The 16969-nt window shown below is 37.8% G+C and overlaps 1 protein-coding gene across 18 annotated transcripts in view; it reads right to left on the reverse strand.

The window, feature by feature from the left end:
• CLIP1 (CAP-Gly domain containing linker protein 1) overlaps positions 1-16969 on the reverse strand; it is a 143792-nt gene that overhangs the window by 76033 nt on the left and 50790 nt on the right. For 17 of the 18 annotated variants that reach the window (XM_072600574.1, XM_072600579.1, XM_072600568.1 and 14 more), the window contains 4 exons: positions 8325-8449; positions 5417-5636; positions 2088-2285; positions 1424-1527 (listed from right to left, as the gene is read on the reverse strand). In XM_072600574.1, the coding sequence (XP_072456675.1) occupies positions 1424-1527; positions 2088-2285; positions 5417-5636; positions 8325-8449 (647 nt within the window). The remainder of the gene's footprint in view (positions 1-1423; positions 1528-2087; positions 2286-5416; positions 5637-8324; positions 8450-16969) is intronic. The other variant, XM_072600571.1, reaches the window with a different exon arrangement.

The raw sequence follows: 16969 nt of genomic DNA on the forward strand, positions 1-16969 counted from the left end.
GACAGTGAATGCTAGCCTTGGAGTAAGAAGACAAGTCCAAATCCAGCCTCAGATACTCACTGGCTATTGTGACCCTGAACAAGTCACTTCACCTCTCTCAGCCTCAGTTTCCTCATCTTTAGAATGAGGATATCACCCAATTTCCAAGGTCATGATGACGAACAAACAAGATAATATGAGTAAAAGAGCACTGCCGACCTCCAAGTGCTACGCAGATGCTGGTTCTGCTGACTATTATCCAATGTGTCAGCCAACTCCCCGACACACAAATGAGATAAGTGTGCCTTTCCAAGCTTATAGACCTTACTCTTCTTTGTCAACTCACTAATCCACACTGGACACTTGCTCACCTGCATCACACATCATGTGGTAGCCCCTATTCCCTTGTTTTCACATGGGCAGTTCTCCATGTCTAGAATTTAATCCCTCCCCATAGTCACCATCAGTTCCCTTTAAAATTCAGTTCAAGTGTTCTCTCCCATACAAGGCCTTTCCTGATGGATACAGAAGCTAGTACCTCCCCGTAAATTTACCCTGTATTTATTTTACAGATGCTTATACATGCACAGTACCTGGCACACAGTAGGTGCTTAATAAATGTTTATTATTTATTGAAATGGTCTATCTCCCAGCAGAATAAAGCTCCTTGGGGCAGTTTTATTTTTTGTCTTTGTATACCTAATGACTAGCAGAGAGCCCGGCATACATACAGTTGAAGCTTAATTAATACTTTCTGATTAAATGACTGGTGCTTCTGTGTCTCAATGAGATTATAAACTCCTCAAAAACAATACTTCCTCTGTATCCCTACAAGCTAACACTATTCAATAAACTCTTGTCAGTATGAGAAGATAACTAGCTGAACTGACAGCCTGTTAACAGCAGGAGAGCAAAGACTTGAGGATGGACATAGTGATGCTCACACAACTTTCACATGAATTCTATCTCAAAAGGCCTGAGCTTGTGCCATGCTTGGGATCCTCTTTGGAACACAGCAGGCACCTAATGATACCGATTTCCTTCTGGAGTTCTCTAGTGTCATCTTTCCACTAACACTATGGACTCCTCAACTCCAGGGCCCACATTCTTTTATCTCACTAACAAAAATAGGCACAATATGAAATACAACAAAAGTATTTGATAAATACTTGAATGCTTGAAAGTAGTTGAGTCAGATCGTGGCTCAGAGTTAAAATTCTGTATGAGAGAACATGACAACCCTAAGGTCATATGCTTCATTAAGGAGGGTTAAGACTGAGCAATTCCAAACCTCCCGAGGCCCAAAGGAAAAGCAAATGCACATCACACAGAGTGAGTAACAAGACTGCCACTGAATAAATAAGGACTGTGACAGGAAGAACGTTGCAGGCAATTTACAGCTTCTTTAAAAAAGCCACCATTGGACACGGCAGTCTGGGATCACCTTTTCTCTTCCTCTAGCTGGTTGAGAAGCTCCACTTTCTCCCTATCAGCAGCTTCTACCATAGCTCGCAGCTGGTCCATCTTTGCTTCCATTTCCAGGACATGCTAGCAAAGACAAGAATATTGGTAAGCAGAGATACACAACACCATACAATTATAACTGAACTGTTAAGACTTTTACTCTAAAATCTTAAAGTGCTTTATGATCATAAGTAAATTATTCCTCCTGGAAACTGTGTCTACATTATCATTTCCATTTGAAAAATGTAACCTTACCTCAAAAGGTAAGGGGATAGTAAGCAATTCCTTCTCAAGTAAATACTTAAAAGGATATCTATGAAATGAGACGTGATTACTGGGAAGGTTTTTGGGTTGGTTTGTTTTCTGCTCTTTAACATGACATTCCTTTCCTATTACATACAAGCTATCTTAAAATAAATGACATCAGGATATGAAAAGGTTGGCAAATTATTGTGGCCCAAGAGACGAAAACTTTTCCACCAAAAGCTACAGCTTCCAAACACAAGTGACAGCAGAATTTACAGGAAATCTCCACAACTCACAAAACTAGTTCACTGGCTCTGGGCATGAAGTATACCTTCTACCTCTTGACTCAACTTGGGGATTATCACGTCTGCCAAGAGACCTCAGTGCCCACACTTCACCTGATCATGTCCATCCCGAGCCAGAGCTAGTTCCTGCTCTATTTCCCCCACATGGCTTGTTGCTTTTGCCACCTCCGCCCTCTCTAGGTCCCTCTCAGCCAGCAGCTGTTCGATGTGCTGCTGCTTCTCCTTCAGAGCCTCTTGGAGGGCAGTGGTGCCGGAGATCTTCCTGGCATATCTTGAAGAGGTTTCAGTCAACTGCAAAGTAAAGTTAAAAAAGTGAAGGCAATGCCATTACAGAGGCTCTGCCATTGAAGTAGCAGACAGTGAGCGGTACGTGCACAACAGGCGTCCCCTCAGCCAAGCAAAAGTGCCTCCTACCTCTAGGACAGGCCCAATAGCTAACTGGAGAGATTTCTCAGTGAAGAAGAACTCAAGCATATGGTTTCTATCTGTAAATTTCAGTTCAGATCAAACACTCTGAGAACAAAAAGTCAATACTCCTGCCTTGTCACAGGATTACTCCAGTCAAGAAGGAGACGTGGGGAGGAACAGGCTAAGTGGAATGGCTACAAGTGACCATGACCTCAATCTACATGTATCGATGACATTTGGAGGACCCACTGAACTAGCTTCACTTAATTCCACTTCTGCCTGAGTTTGAGCTAGATGGTACAAATATCCTCATGTTAGGAGAATCTGATTGTGCCTTCTACATTCTTCCTTGATACACAATCTTGAGTGTGAATACATTCTTTATCCAACTTCTTTGAGGGCTGCAAATGCCATAAAGTTACCAAACAGCTCCCCCATGTAGTTATATACCCTTCTTCAGGTGATTAATCAGGCTTAAATCACAGGTTTTTGTCAGTAGTTTGTCTGTTAAAAAAAAAAATTCAGAGAAGCCATGTACCCAGAAATACAGATCTGGTGGGGCCTAAATGCCAAAGTGTCTTCAAAGCACCCTATGCAGAAAAAGATTGGAAGAAGAACTGCATCCACCTTCCAACATGTAAAAAAGAGCAAAATTAGAATTAGAAGTCCCTGCATCCACTTTTTTTTTTTTTTTAAGTCTTAGATTTCTTGTCCCTTCCTTTTGAGGAAAAAAAGATCAGCTAGCAGAAGACTAGATGTGAGCTCCGGTAGACAAGGAACCTCCCAAGCCCCACCAAGGGGCCAGGAGAATTCTTAACAATCATCTTTTGTCTTGGAATGCATTCATCTTTAGATTTCTACCGTGTGCAATGTTTACCATCAAAATTTCATTTAGCATCTGAAAGTCTTCTCTTCAAAAAGTTTTATGTGAGTCCTCATAGGAAGGGTACTCATGATGAGCACATGTCTCAGGCAATTTGATGCCAAGGAAAAAGAAAGAATCCAATAATATTACATTGTTTTATATTATGAACAAGGATACAGTAAGGTTCTAATTATGAAATATTTCTATTTTGTTATGAATAATTTCCATGCTTGCTTCTAAAATACATTCGTTTCAGGATAACAAAATAATAGTCACCACCTTTTTATTGTTTAGAGAGCTAATTGATTTTCAAATGACTTTAAAAAAATAAAATTTTAAATTCTTTAAACATTATCCCTTAGGATACACAAAAAATTATCATCCTTAAAATAAAACAACTATTTAGAAATTTCCTTACCAAAAAGATTGACCCATGGCTCTGAGAAAGAAGCAAATAAGTAAGGATTGAGGTAGGTCCAAAACCTAGAGTAATTTTGCTTCTTAAACACACTTAAACAAAGGCCTCATGATGAAACATGTTCTCCACCTTCAGACAGAGAGCCAAGGGACTCAGAGTACAGACTGAAGCATATTTCTTTCTCTTGCTTTTTTTTTTTTTAAACATGGCTGATATGGAAGTTTGTTTTGCATGACTATTCATAACAGTAATGGGTCCTACTTTTCTCGCCTTCTAAATGGATAGGAGAAAGGAGAGGTGAGAGAATTAGGAACTGAAAAAAAAAAGGAATTTAAAAAGTCTAAGTGCTTAAAACTGTTTTGGGTTTTTTTTTTTTTTAATTAAGTAACATGTGCCCTGGGAAACATGGTAAAATAAAAAATCCCTAGAGTTGATTCCCATGAACATTTTCTATAATTCACCTAGATTTACCTAAGCAGACTCAATGTATTAGTTAGCTATCCCCAGCATTTGCAGAAAGTGAGGAGATTCCTTTACTGACATTTCAGAGTTCTTGTTACCTTTCCCCAAAAAAGCACAACAGACTCTTTTAGATATGCACATTTTCTTTCCAGATGCTACTAAAATAGCCTAACCTTTCTCTAAATTTTTTGGTGTGGCTGGTGGAAAAAACAAAACAAAAACAAAATTTCTGACAACAGGCACAACATACATGGTATGGCACCTAAACATACTATGTAGCCCCTTCAACTCCAGGACCAAAGTATAAATCATCCATCTGCAGCAAAAAATAACATAAAGCAAAACTGGACATCCTAAAATGCTTCTTCAATTACTATCTTAAAGTCTAACCTCTAATCTACCATCACAATGGAAACAAACTAAACACAGTGTGAGTCCCAACCTGCTTCTAAGCCTACTCTCTGTCGTTTCAAAAATAAGCCAGTAGGTGGCATGACCTTTCTGGTTCCAAACTTAAGGACAAGGACCAAAGGAGAAGTCAACTCCAAGTTACTGCTTTAAAGTCTATGATTCTTTAATATTAGTTGCTGCATTTATGATCAGGGTGGGTATTGCCTACTTTAACTTTGATGTCTCTATTTTTAAAATGCCCTTAAAAAAATAAGAAGACTCAAGATTTTTCTTTAATCCTCCGAAGAACCTAAAAATTCATCCTCTTACTCAAACCAGGAACATTCTCCACAATAAGAGTTTTTAGCGTAATAGAATATTAGAATATTCAAAATCTGTATTCAAACTATTTTTTCTTAAGAGTTAAAGAAAAAAATAGAAAAAAAAAAAAGAAAGAGGCTTCTATTTAAGAATAGAAAAATCCCTTGAATGTCTACATCCTTAGTTTGTTCAAACTGTCTCACAGAAACCACTCACCCGCCAATGTCAGGCCACTTAAGTACATAGGTACAGAAGAACTACATAAATGTGAGTTTAAGGAAACTAAGAGTTTGGTAGTGACTGCGAGAAGCCTCTTTCTTATTTCAAAAAGTTAGCACTCTTGCTGTAGTTACAGCACTATAAAAACATACGTATGATCTACTAGTAACACGTTTCATGGTAAGCTACAACTTCTACTACATGTGCCTTTTTAAAAAAAAAAAAAAAGCACAAGGAGAAAGGAATTTATAGTTGTTGTTTAAGCAAAGCACAAAAGACAAAATAGCATTTGCCACGCCTGGGAGGTGTGAAGCATGCAATAAGAAAACTGGAGCTTACTAATCCTGTACGACTGGGCTTGCTGCTTACGGAGGAGGCTACAGAACTCAAGGAACTGAGAGAGGAGGCCGAAGGGCTACGCTTCAGGCTGCCTGGGGTCGCCATCACTTTCCTCACCGCAGCGGCCTTGGCTTTGGCTGGTGTTGTAGAAGGGAATCCAATCTTTGTCACCTTATGGACAGGAGCAAATAAACCATATTTGGGTTGACACTGAAAATACCTATAGAGAACAAGAAGAGTTCAAATTACTAGGTATAATGACAATGAGAACACCCCTGTGATACCCCCCCATCAATATTGGCTACTACCAACTATACCAACAAGCATAACAATATCAAGATCACACAATGCACATTACCATTCAAACATGTGAACCATTCAAGGTATTCAAGAAGTCTTAGTACAATGTTAAGCTATAAACCTTAACAGAGTTTTGGGACACATTGTATATATATGACCATCTATATATTGGTTATAAGCATACATGGGAGTGTGTCTATTCATATATATACACACACACACAGGCACACACACACGCACACAAATATGGAAGCAGCAGCATTAGCTAGTGACAGCAGACAGCCATGGAGACAAGATGACCTGGATTCAAGTCCCTTACCCAACAATACAGCTCTGAGTGAATAATAACCGCTAAATGCCCTGGACACCTAAGACTGTAAGTTACAGATGATTCACTGATCTACAATGGTAGAGAGTGTTTCCATATTAGAAATTCCCTATGCTAATGAAATCATAGGCATGTATCAAAAGATTCAAATAAAAATAAAATACACATACATACATGGATATATTTTTAGATTTACAATTATTTATTTTTATTGGGCTTATAATTTCACTGGTTTAAGAAATTCCTGATGAGGAAACACCTTTTACTACTACAGACTAGCTGTTCTTTGTTTTTAGTTTTCAGCATTCAATTTTATAAGATTTTGAGTTCTAAATTTTTCCCCCTCCCAAAGATGGCATGCAATCTGATATAGGCTATACACACACAATCATATTAAATATATTTCCACATTAGTCATGTTGTAATGAATCAGAACCAAAGGGAATAACCAGGAGAAAGAAAAAAGGGAGAAAGAAAATAATATGCTTCCATCTGCATCCAGACTCCACAGTTCTTTCTCTGGATATGGAGAGCATTTTCCATCTTTAGTCTTTTGGAATTGTCTCCGATCACTGCACTGCTGTGCAAAGCTAAGTGTGTTAAAGTTGGACATCACAAAATGTTGCTGTTACTGTGTACAATGTTTTCCTAGTTCTGCTAACTTCACTCAGCATCAGTTCATATTGTCTTTTCAGGTTTTTCTGAAATCTGCTTGTTCATAATTTCTTATGGAACAACAGTATTCCATTGCATTCATATACAACTTGTTCAGCCATTCCAATTGAGGGGCAGCCCCTCAATTTCTAATTCTTTGCCACCACAAAAAGAGCTGCTACAAATATTTTTGTAATATAGGTCCTTTTCCTTTTAACTTTTAAAGAGTTAGTTGAGTGAGTGAAAACTTAAAAACATCAGGTCTTCAAGATTCCAAGGATGACTCGCATCCATTACACCATGTTGCCCTGCCCCTGCTCTGTCCATCTGTCTTTCTCTGTCTCTCTTGATATATGTGTGTCATTTCATTTGTGAAATACATCCAAAATATATACATGTGAAATGTGAGTCTAAAAATATTTTAGAAAATTGCTATATGCTAAGGTCAAACCATAGTGACAGACTAATAAATCCTAATCCAAAAGACCAGGCATTTAATTTACTTGACAAAAGTAAAGCAAGAGTACACAGATATAACTTTCCTACACAACAGAAGAATTATATAGATAGAATAACCTATTATAATAGAACAGGACAGAATAAGGTATTCATAAAAAAAAAATCTAACAAGTATATATCTTTGGCAGAGGTATTAAAATGCAAATGAACAAAGGTACTTATCTCAATCACTGAGACAAATAACACCTGTTGGCTATTTAATGAAATTAGGAAGCTGTCACATTTTTCTCACAATACTGAAAATGAACACTTGTATAAATTTATCATCTCCAAGCTTCTATTTCCATAATAGACTACCATAACATATCTGGCCAATCAGACCTACACCATTTACGTATGTAAATATTTACATATGTAACATATACATATGTTCTAAGCAGTGTTATTTAAGTTATTTTTATATCAATGATGTACAATTAAAATAAACCTTTTATCACAAACAAGAAGAACCCATGGTAAAAAGATGATAGATCTTAAAGTACTCAGATAAGTAATCATTCTTTTGGCAAATGCTACCTCTAATTTTTATTGTGGGATGGAGGTATAGATTATTTAAAATACATAGAAAACTGAGTACTCAGAAGGGAAAGAACTTGCCTCTCTCTGAACAGTCAGGCAGGCCTATTTCTAATTTGTTAAGACAAAACTAGCCCTAGTTTCTGCTAGGGTATGAATTCTGCAGTTTCAGGATGATATATTTAGATATATTTAGATATTTATTTAGATATATTTTAGATATAAGCTTTAAAAATATGTAGTTTACATTCATTTTTTTTTTTTTTTTTTACAAAAGTTAGATCCCTCTTCTTTACACTATGCCTTCCTTGGTCCCTCCTGTAAAAAGTTGAATATAGAACAAAGTTACAAAGTGTTCCAAAATATTCCTCTCTAGGGTGAAAATAAAAGAGTCTTATAAGGTTACCCAAAGGTATGACAGAGATTATTAAAAGGATCATCAAAGGAAACATTAAATTCTATGGGAACAGCCAAATCAGTTTCATTGGCGAGAAAAAAATGAGGCATTGGGACCTGCCTGTCTTGGTTATATTATACACATGCTTGGTGAAGACTCTACTCAAATACCCTATTACAGAACACTAAACAAACCTTGTTCCAGCAACGGCTCCATCGTTCTTTCCAAGAGGTTCATCCAACTCCACACCACACCATTCTCCTTTGGCAAAGTCTGTCTCCCCAAGAAATCGCACTACCCCAGCTTTTGTGCCACCAACCTGAAAGTGAAGAAAAAGAATGACAAAATAGAAACTGAAACAGAGGACAAATCACTAAGAAAATATCCTGTTCAGCTATTTCTATTAGTGATTTGTTCTGCCTTTAAGTTTTCTTCCTCAACCCTTTTTGCTGTGCTACTCTTCAAGAAAAGCTATAAAAAAAAATCAACAGAATAAAATACTAACATACAATTAAAATGATAAAGACATTTTAAAGTATTTAAATGAAGCAACCCAGAGAGGAAAAGAACAGAAGAACAGCAGAGGGCAGTATGGCACAATGGAAAAGTGCTGGACAGACAGATTGGCAGAATAGATAGTAATCTGCCTTGAAGTCAAGAAAGGAGCCTAGAAGCTCAAGTCTTGCTTCGGATATACACTGGCTGTGTGACCCTGGGCACCCAGTAATCCCTCCAGGTCCCTGGGCAACTCTCCAAGATTATAAATTGCAAATTAAAGTGCCAATATTAATTGGTAATAATTCCTAAGAGTTCCCTAATAAGGGAGGGAAGAAAGAAAGGAAGGAAGGAAGGAAGAAAGGAAAGGAAGGAAGGAATTAGCTCTAGAGCCAGAGGACCTGTGTTCACATCCTAGTTATACTAGGATATAGTTATTGTCCAAGATTTTTACCTAATCAATCAATAAGCACTGATTATGTGTGTACTATGAGTTAGGTACTATGGCAAGTGTTGAAGAATATAAAAATCATTTAAACTATCTAGTCATCATTTTCCTCATGAGGAAAATGAAGAGGTTGGATTAGATGACCTCTAAGGTGTTTTCTAAGTTCTAAATTTGCATTCCCTGTGACACAAAAAAACTAATAAGCTCTTGTGAAAGCTCAAACTTTACATACAGAAGTTTAAAATTTCAAATGTAAATAGCTTTAATTTATTTTATTTTATTTCCATCAGTTGCTTGGTTTCAACTCCAGGAACATCATGATCCTGCCCAGGTAAGTTTATCACCTACAATCTCCTCCTCATGGAGACTGACTGAGCCTAGATACTCAGCACCTTCACTGCACCCTCAGCTACCTCCCCCTCTATCTAACTGGAAGGCTGTATGGCAGAGAAATACACTCTTCTCAAAGCCTTCCTTTATAGGGGGTTAAGAACTTTTCTAAGCAGCTACAGTGGCACGCTAGCTAGAGCATGGGGCTGGAATCAGGAAGACTCATCTTCAGGAGTTCAAATCCAGCCTCAAGACACTTCCTAGCTTCATGACCCTGGGCAAGTCACTTAACCTTGTTTGCCTTGGTTTCCTCATTTGTAAAATGAGCCTGGAGAAGGAAACACCAGATCGCTATCTTTGCCAAGAAAACATGCAATGGGGTCACAAAGAGTTGGGCACAACTGAATAAGAACAACAAAACTTTTCAGCTAATCTCTTCATTTATCTATCAGTAGTTCTGCTTGGTTTCAACTCCAAGAACATCAAGTTCCCAGCTCCACGCTGCCCCCCTCCTTTTCCCCACTCCATCCCACCCCTGGCCTTTTCAGCATCCTTTTGTGTATTATCTTCCCCTATTATAATGTAAGTTTCTAGAGAGCAAGGACTACCTCTCTTTTCCCCCATTTGTATCCCAAGACATCAGGCACATAGTAAGCAAATGATAAATTTTTTATAAAGGGGGGGGGAGAGATAAGATCCAGGAAAAAAAATGGAAATTGTCTTCAAATTGAATGCTGAAATAACACATTACATATTTTTTAAAATGTTACGGGAAAAATTTTCACACCAAATTCATGTGACAGTTAACTGCTGCCAAATAACACAAAGGAGAGATTCTAGAGTTTAAAGCCTAGGTTTTATTATAATCAAGCACAGGTTCAGAGCTCAGAAAACAACTGAACAGGATTCTGACAAAGCTTTTATATATACTAAAATTACATCAGAGAAACAAAGAAATAATTTTTGACATGTGGCAATCTTGTATATAAAAATCACACAGACCTAGTAAAACAGAATCATAATCTTATACATCTTTTAAGGAAACAGGCCTAACCAAATGGAGTTAGTTAAAACAGATTTATTTAAAGTTAAATTTTCAAGGTTCAGAGTTGACAATGGGATAATCAGGAGTAGATATTTAAATATCAGAGTTAGTTGGAATCATCATGCAAATAAAGAAAATTAAATTACTTTGGGAAGCTCTAACTAACTCCCTTTTGGCTTCTTATTTGAGGAATATCTGAGGCCCTAAGTAGATTTTTACCATGCCATGGGATAGGTTTCACCTAGCCATCCTTTATAGATGTGTGTATTTATATGAGAGACTGTGCCTAAATAAAGCTAACACTCATTGCCTTTCTTTCACCTAGAATCAGATTTCATAACTCAGATAGGAGGCTCAAACTCTGCCAACAGTTTCTTCACAACCACAAAAACTGTGCTGGCTGAATGACCCGGGCAGATAAGAAGAACAGGCAAGGTGGAAGTGGTGCCCCTTATTGTCCTTACAACGATGAAATGCTCTGTTCCATTCACAAATGTGCAAACTGTGTCACACACACAGACGCAGCTAGACCCTTCTCTAGTCATTGACAGTAAGACTGCAAGTACTTCCCTTATACCAAAAACCTCTATGTCAAAGAGACTGCAGAGTCAGTGATAAAAGGTAGTATATTATATATGACAGCATCCTAGAGATCAAGCAAACCACTGTCATTTCAGAATGTCTAAAGACTCTACCGAATGTCAGAAAATATCTAATTATTTTGATAAACGATTGACATAGTTAGTTGCCAAGGATAAGGAAGAAAGGTCAAAGTTACTGTGGTAGGAAAGGTGGGAACGGATACATGGAACAAGATATCTCTCAAGCTGGAATCTTAAATGAAAATTTCCTCTCTGCCCTAAAAATCGTCATTTCAAAAACGACTTTCCCAAGGCTCAGAGCACTGAGCACATATGGGCACGCTGGCCACTTTAAAATGTCCACATCAATTAGACTTTAGTTTTCCTCCTCTCCACATTCCATATCATATTAAGGAATTATTGACCAACACTTGGCCATATTAGTGGTAGATGATTTGTGTAATCTCTTCAGACTAAGGAATGTTTTGTGGGTAAATCGAAGGGTCTGTTGTAGTTTTCCAGTCTGTAGTAGTAAATCCTTATATCAAACTATACTTTGATATAGACTTCAATTCAAAAACCTTGGTAAAAAACCCAAAATTCCATATTAGCAATCATCTCTTCCCAGAAAGGGGCTATTCTATTTATCGTTTAAAAAGCACCAAAAGATAACAGTGCTTTTCTGAAAATAAATTACCTGCAGAAGAAAACAGTTTCCTTTCTATAAAGCTTGGATTTCTTGAGTTAATATTTCTCCTATTTCTGTAAAAGAACTGAAAACTTCATGTGACTTCCTGTTTATGTTTTGAAGCCTCTCAAATGCCTCTCTATTTCAACACATTAGAGTTGATGCATTTTAATATATGCCCTAAGCATCTAAAAAGAATTGGAAAACTACATGTTTATCAAGGTACTTTCATGCCAATGTACTCCCCTTTCCAAAAGGCAATGTGGGGACCCACTAGTCCACACACACGCAATGATATCCAGATAGAAGAATCTATCACATCCTGATACCCCCGATTCCCTTTTGAAAAATTTAGCACTAAGTAAAACTCCTGCTTTAGAAACAGGATAAAAGGCATTAAGAGTAAATATAATGTGTCTTAAAGAAAAATAAATCACCATATTCCAACAGCAGATGCCCATCATATACAGTGTTAATTTATACTAACTACAGCCCTGAGACGGAAGGGGAACAAATCACAGAACAATACAGTAAAGCTAAGGAAGGAATCCAAATTTTCCAATAGAGGTTGAGGAGCACAGAATACAATGTCACCTAGGGTTTTCAATAAAATAAAAACTGACATGACACTTTTTGGGAAAAAGGAAATATACTAATAAAATCTCCCTTAAGAAATATAAATTCTGAAGAGAATGTTACTAAGAGTTAAACTAGATGGTATTATGCATATATGTGTGTTTGTCCTTCACTGCCGAGAAACGATGACATGACTTGCACTTGACTTTGTTGGGAGTGAGGAAGGGCTGTGCAGGTCACCAGCCTCACTCCTCCTCCAGAGCCATCTGAATCCAGTGACCAGATATTCATCAGGATGACTGGAGATGACCCAGGATGAAGCAATTGGGGTTAAGTGACTTGCGCAAGGTTACAAAGCTAGTGAGTGTCAGGTGTCTGAGGTAAGATTTGAACTCAGGTCCTCCTGACTCCAGCACTGGTGCTCTATCCACTGCACCACCTTGCTGCCCCCCATACATATAGTAATGTGTTACAGTAGAAGTGAGAAAAATTAATAAAAAGCTTATCATGTTACAGAATAAACTTCTCTCTGAATTTCATGATTAGCTCTTAAATACCTGGTACAAGGGCAGGGAATCTATGGCCTCCCTTTAATAAAAGGATTTGTTCTGTAAAATTTGGATTCAGTCAAAAGGCCACACCCAAGGACCTACAAGGGTTCCCTATCCCAAATTCTGGTCAGTAGCAGTATGAAATTACAGATGAGAGTTCTAAAACAATAAAACAAAGTCAAAAAGATAGAAATGCCCCTTAAATTTTAGTGAACTTGAGTTCTGAACACAGTTTGTTCAAACTCCACTGGAGTTGGATTCCAGAGAGCACAGTTTGAGGGCAAAAAAAAGAGTTATTAAAATCCAAGGGCTAGATGTTATGGACCATATCTAGCCAATGTCAGAACAGAGACTGTAACTAGAATCATTGCTTTCACTTCTGAAATAGCAATATAAAAGTGCCCATTGATAAAAGCAACAAATAAACAATTGTCTTAACTTGTAAACTGTCTCTCTTAAAGCCATTTCAAGGTTATTTATTATAAGAGAGGAGAGGAGAGAATGGATTGTGGAGCTGACTTCAAACTAACAAAGGTCACAGAAGCTTTCTTTGTTATAGGTTATATTTCATGTAATTAAAAAAAATAAACATGAAATAATTCTATAGGCCAGAGTTTCTGTTTACTCTGAGCTTAGCCTAGCAGACTCTTTAGGGCTCATAACTCAAACACTGATTGTTTTCATTGTAAATCAAATTATTTCAAGGATTTCCTAACACTGGTCTAGTGTGAGATAAAGTGTAAAATCCACTAATGGCAAATAAATCAAAGACACTAAAGGCAGAGAATTTTCATTCTTCCAATATTCCAATCAGAGACTTAAGTTTTATTTTCCCTCTTCTTATAGTTAGGGATTGACAAAAGAAAAGTGAAGCAACAACTCAAAAAATTGCATGACAACGGGTTCATGAGATTCTAGAGTTCATGGTCTCTCTATTCAAGATTAAAAGTTACAAAACAATATCACTAACATCTTTAGGTTCCTTTTCAGCTCTTAAGTCCTTTTATAACCATCAAGTTATGGAAGAATTAAATCTATGTGTGGAAAGTATAGCTTCAGTTCATTTTGTGGTACTGAATTCCTGAATTTGCACTCCAAAGTTTCTAAACAGCTCAGATTTTTTCATCAGGAATTCATGGAAGTACTCTATTTCACTAAAAATCCAGTTGTTCCCCCATAGGATTACACTCAGTTTTGCTGGGTTAGTTATTTTTGGTTGTAAACTTGTATGTATCCTTTGCCTTCTGAAATAGGATACTCTAACTCTCTGTTCCTGTGTAGTGGTGCTGTTAAATGATGTGTGATTCTGACTATGTTTCCTTTGGAACTTGAATTCTTTCATTTGTAGATGCTTGCAGTATTTTTCCTTTGACCTGGAAGCTCTAGATATTGGCTATAATGTTCCTAGGAGTTTTCATTTTAGAGTTTCTTTCAGGAGCTGACCAATGTATACTATTTCTACTTTGCCCTCTGGTTCTAAGATATCTGGCCAGTTTTCTTTTAAGATTTCTTGAAATATGACGTCCAGGCTCCTTTTTTTTGGGTGGGGAGGGAGAGGGTGCCATGATTTGCAGGAGATCCAATAATTCTTAAATTTTTCTCCCTGATCTGTTTTCCAGGTCAGTTATTTGCTACGAGATGCCTTATAACTTCTTCTGTTTTTCAGTCTTTTCACTTTAATATATGTTGTGTCATAGTCATCCTCTTCTATTTGGTGCAAAGCAATTTTCAGAGCCTTTGTTGCTTTGGGTAAGGTTCTGCACCTCTTCTGTTAAGTTTCTGATTCGATTCTCTTTTCCAAAGCTCTCATTTCTTTTCGACGTTTTCCTCTAGTGCTCTCATTTCATTTATTTTAATAAAAAATTTAACCTTTTTTTTAAGCTAGTGCTTCATTTCTTCTAAGAATTCAAATTAAACTTGGGCCTAAACCATATTTTTCTTTGAAGTTTTGGTTGCTTAAAAGATATTTTGGAGTCACTGTCTTCTTCTATCTCTTCTACCACAAGAGCTTTTTACAATAGGGTTCTTTTTCTTTGCTCATTCCTCCAGACTACTTTCTAACAGAGAGACTTTATGTTATGTCCATGTTCCGTGTACTTCTGGAGGGAACAACTGGGTGGAGGCTGTGTCTCCTATAATCTTGAAGCTGCTTTCTTGTTATATTATTCTAGAATGTCAGTGACAGTTCAAGCAGGGATTTGTAAGCTTTTAGTGTTCCCAAAGTATCTGATCTAGGGCAAAGCCTAGTTACTGCTTTCCTGGTGTGAACTCACAAAGTTCCTGACCTGGATTTGGTTCTGAGCAAGACACCTGTGGACTTGCCCAAGTTGGAATCCCAAGAGACTGCGGCTGGACTCATTCACTATCAACCAGATAGAAAGCTCAGCTGGTTCAGAATCACAGAAATGTAGGCTCTCCTTTGGTCTCAGATTCCTACCTTGTTATTTTGCTATAGGTTGCAATCTGGACTAAAGGTTATTAGTGAAATCTTATTCCACTCCTGGAGTCAGAGCTACATAGCAGATACTTGCTTCTCAACTTTCTCCTCATTTCTCCTTACACAACCTAGGGACTGGGACCACATCTTACCCTGGAATTATCACCCTCGGCAAAGATCTCCTCTTCAGTTCAACTTGGATCTGTGAACAAGAATTGGGGGGGGGGGGGGGGAGGGTGACAGAGCTGCCAGCTGGCACCTGTACCTGCTCTTTGCACAAGGTCAGGACACCCTATGTGGGTCTGAGACCTCTCCCTGCCCCTAGTTAATAGTCTCTCCCTGCACTGGAAAATTCCATGCAATTGTTCCTGGTTAGACCCAATCTCAATGTCTGCAGACTGTCTTTGCCAACATGAACTGGAAAAATAACTCATTGTATTTTTTTTCCTTAGATTTTTCTATCAGGACTCAGTCTGATGCATTTTCTAGATCAATGTGGAGGAGTTATGCACAGTTGTACATCTTCCTGTCACTCCACCATCTTGGTTCCACCCAATATTAATACAAACTAAATAGGATAATTTAAGCCATTTCCAAGGATTTCCATTTAGCCCCATCCACAATAAGTAGCCCAGAAGTGAACACAAGTATCCATAAATGTATTTATTCATTTTCATGAATTTATAATATTGATGACCATGATACACTCCCCCTGATAAGTCACCACAACTGAGATCCAAACAGGAGGTCTTTTCACTCAACTCCACCTGAGCAAGGATGTTCCTCTTAGTGACCATTTCTCCAAAACCCAATGGAAACAGGGATGTCCTATGAACCCAATCAGGGTTCTCTGGTATAAGAGTAACCTAACTACCAATACCTACCAAGTAACCCCATTATGTATTTGGTACCCTTCCCTTCCCAAGACACAGTAACTCAAGTATATAGCCACCAATCCCTTCTCAGTTCTATAGTTGCAACAGTCCAAGACTAGGAGTACCACCAATCTTCCAAGTTATACATACTTGCAAACTAGATTATCATCCTCAACTTCTTACTCTCTATCACCATTCCATATGAAATCAGTTGCCAAGTTCTTTCATTTCTTCCTTTGTAACATTTCTTGTAAATGCCCCTGTTTCTCCTTTGACATTGCTATCACCTTGGTGCAGGCCTTCATCACGTCACACCTGGGACTACCACAGCAGACTGTTGATCAGTCTACCCCCAGTCTCTCCCCACTCCAATCTATCCTTTACTAAATGGTCAAATAACAGGTCTGACCAAGTCATCCCTTTCCCCATCCATTACAATGGCTTGCTACTACCTCCTGGATCAAATATAAAATCCTGTGTTTCATTTTTAAATCCCTTCACAATATGGTCTCTTCCTATCTTTCCAGTCTTTTTTGACCTTACTCCTCCAGATTTCCTGATACAATTATACCAGAACCCTTTAGGCTAATCAGCAACCATCTTCTTGTTTACCTCATGTTTCAAATGCCAAGCCCAAAGTTCCTTACAAAAAAAGAGTATCATCAAAAGTATCAAGAATATCATTTGCTGCCAACCTAACATGGCAGCAAGCACTATGCCTTCTCTGATCATCCTCAAAGTACTTATTTACATGGAAAGCCTCATCTGTTCAATCACATGCTGCTAGCTGTCCCAATCACCCACTTCAACTTT

The sequence above is a fragment of the Notamacropus eugenii genome, chromosome 4 (assembly GCF_028372415.1).
Source record: "Notamacropus eugenii isolate mMacEug1 chromosome 4, mMacEug1.pri_v2, whole genome shotgun sequence".
In the NCBI taxonomy this organism is placed as follows: Eukaryota; Metazoa; Chordata; class Mammalia; order Diprotodontia; family Macropodidae; genus Notamacropus; species Notamacropus eugenii.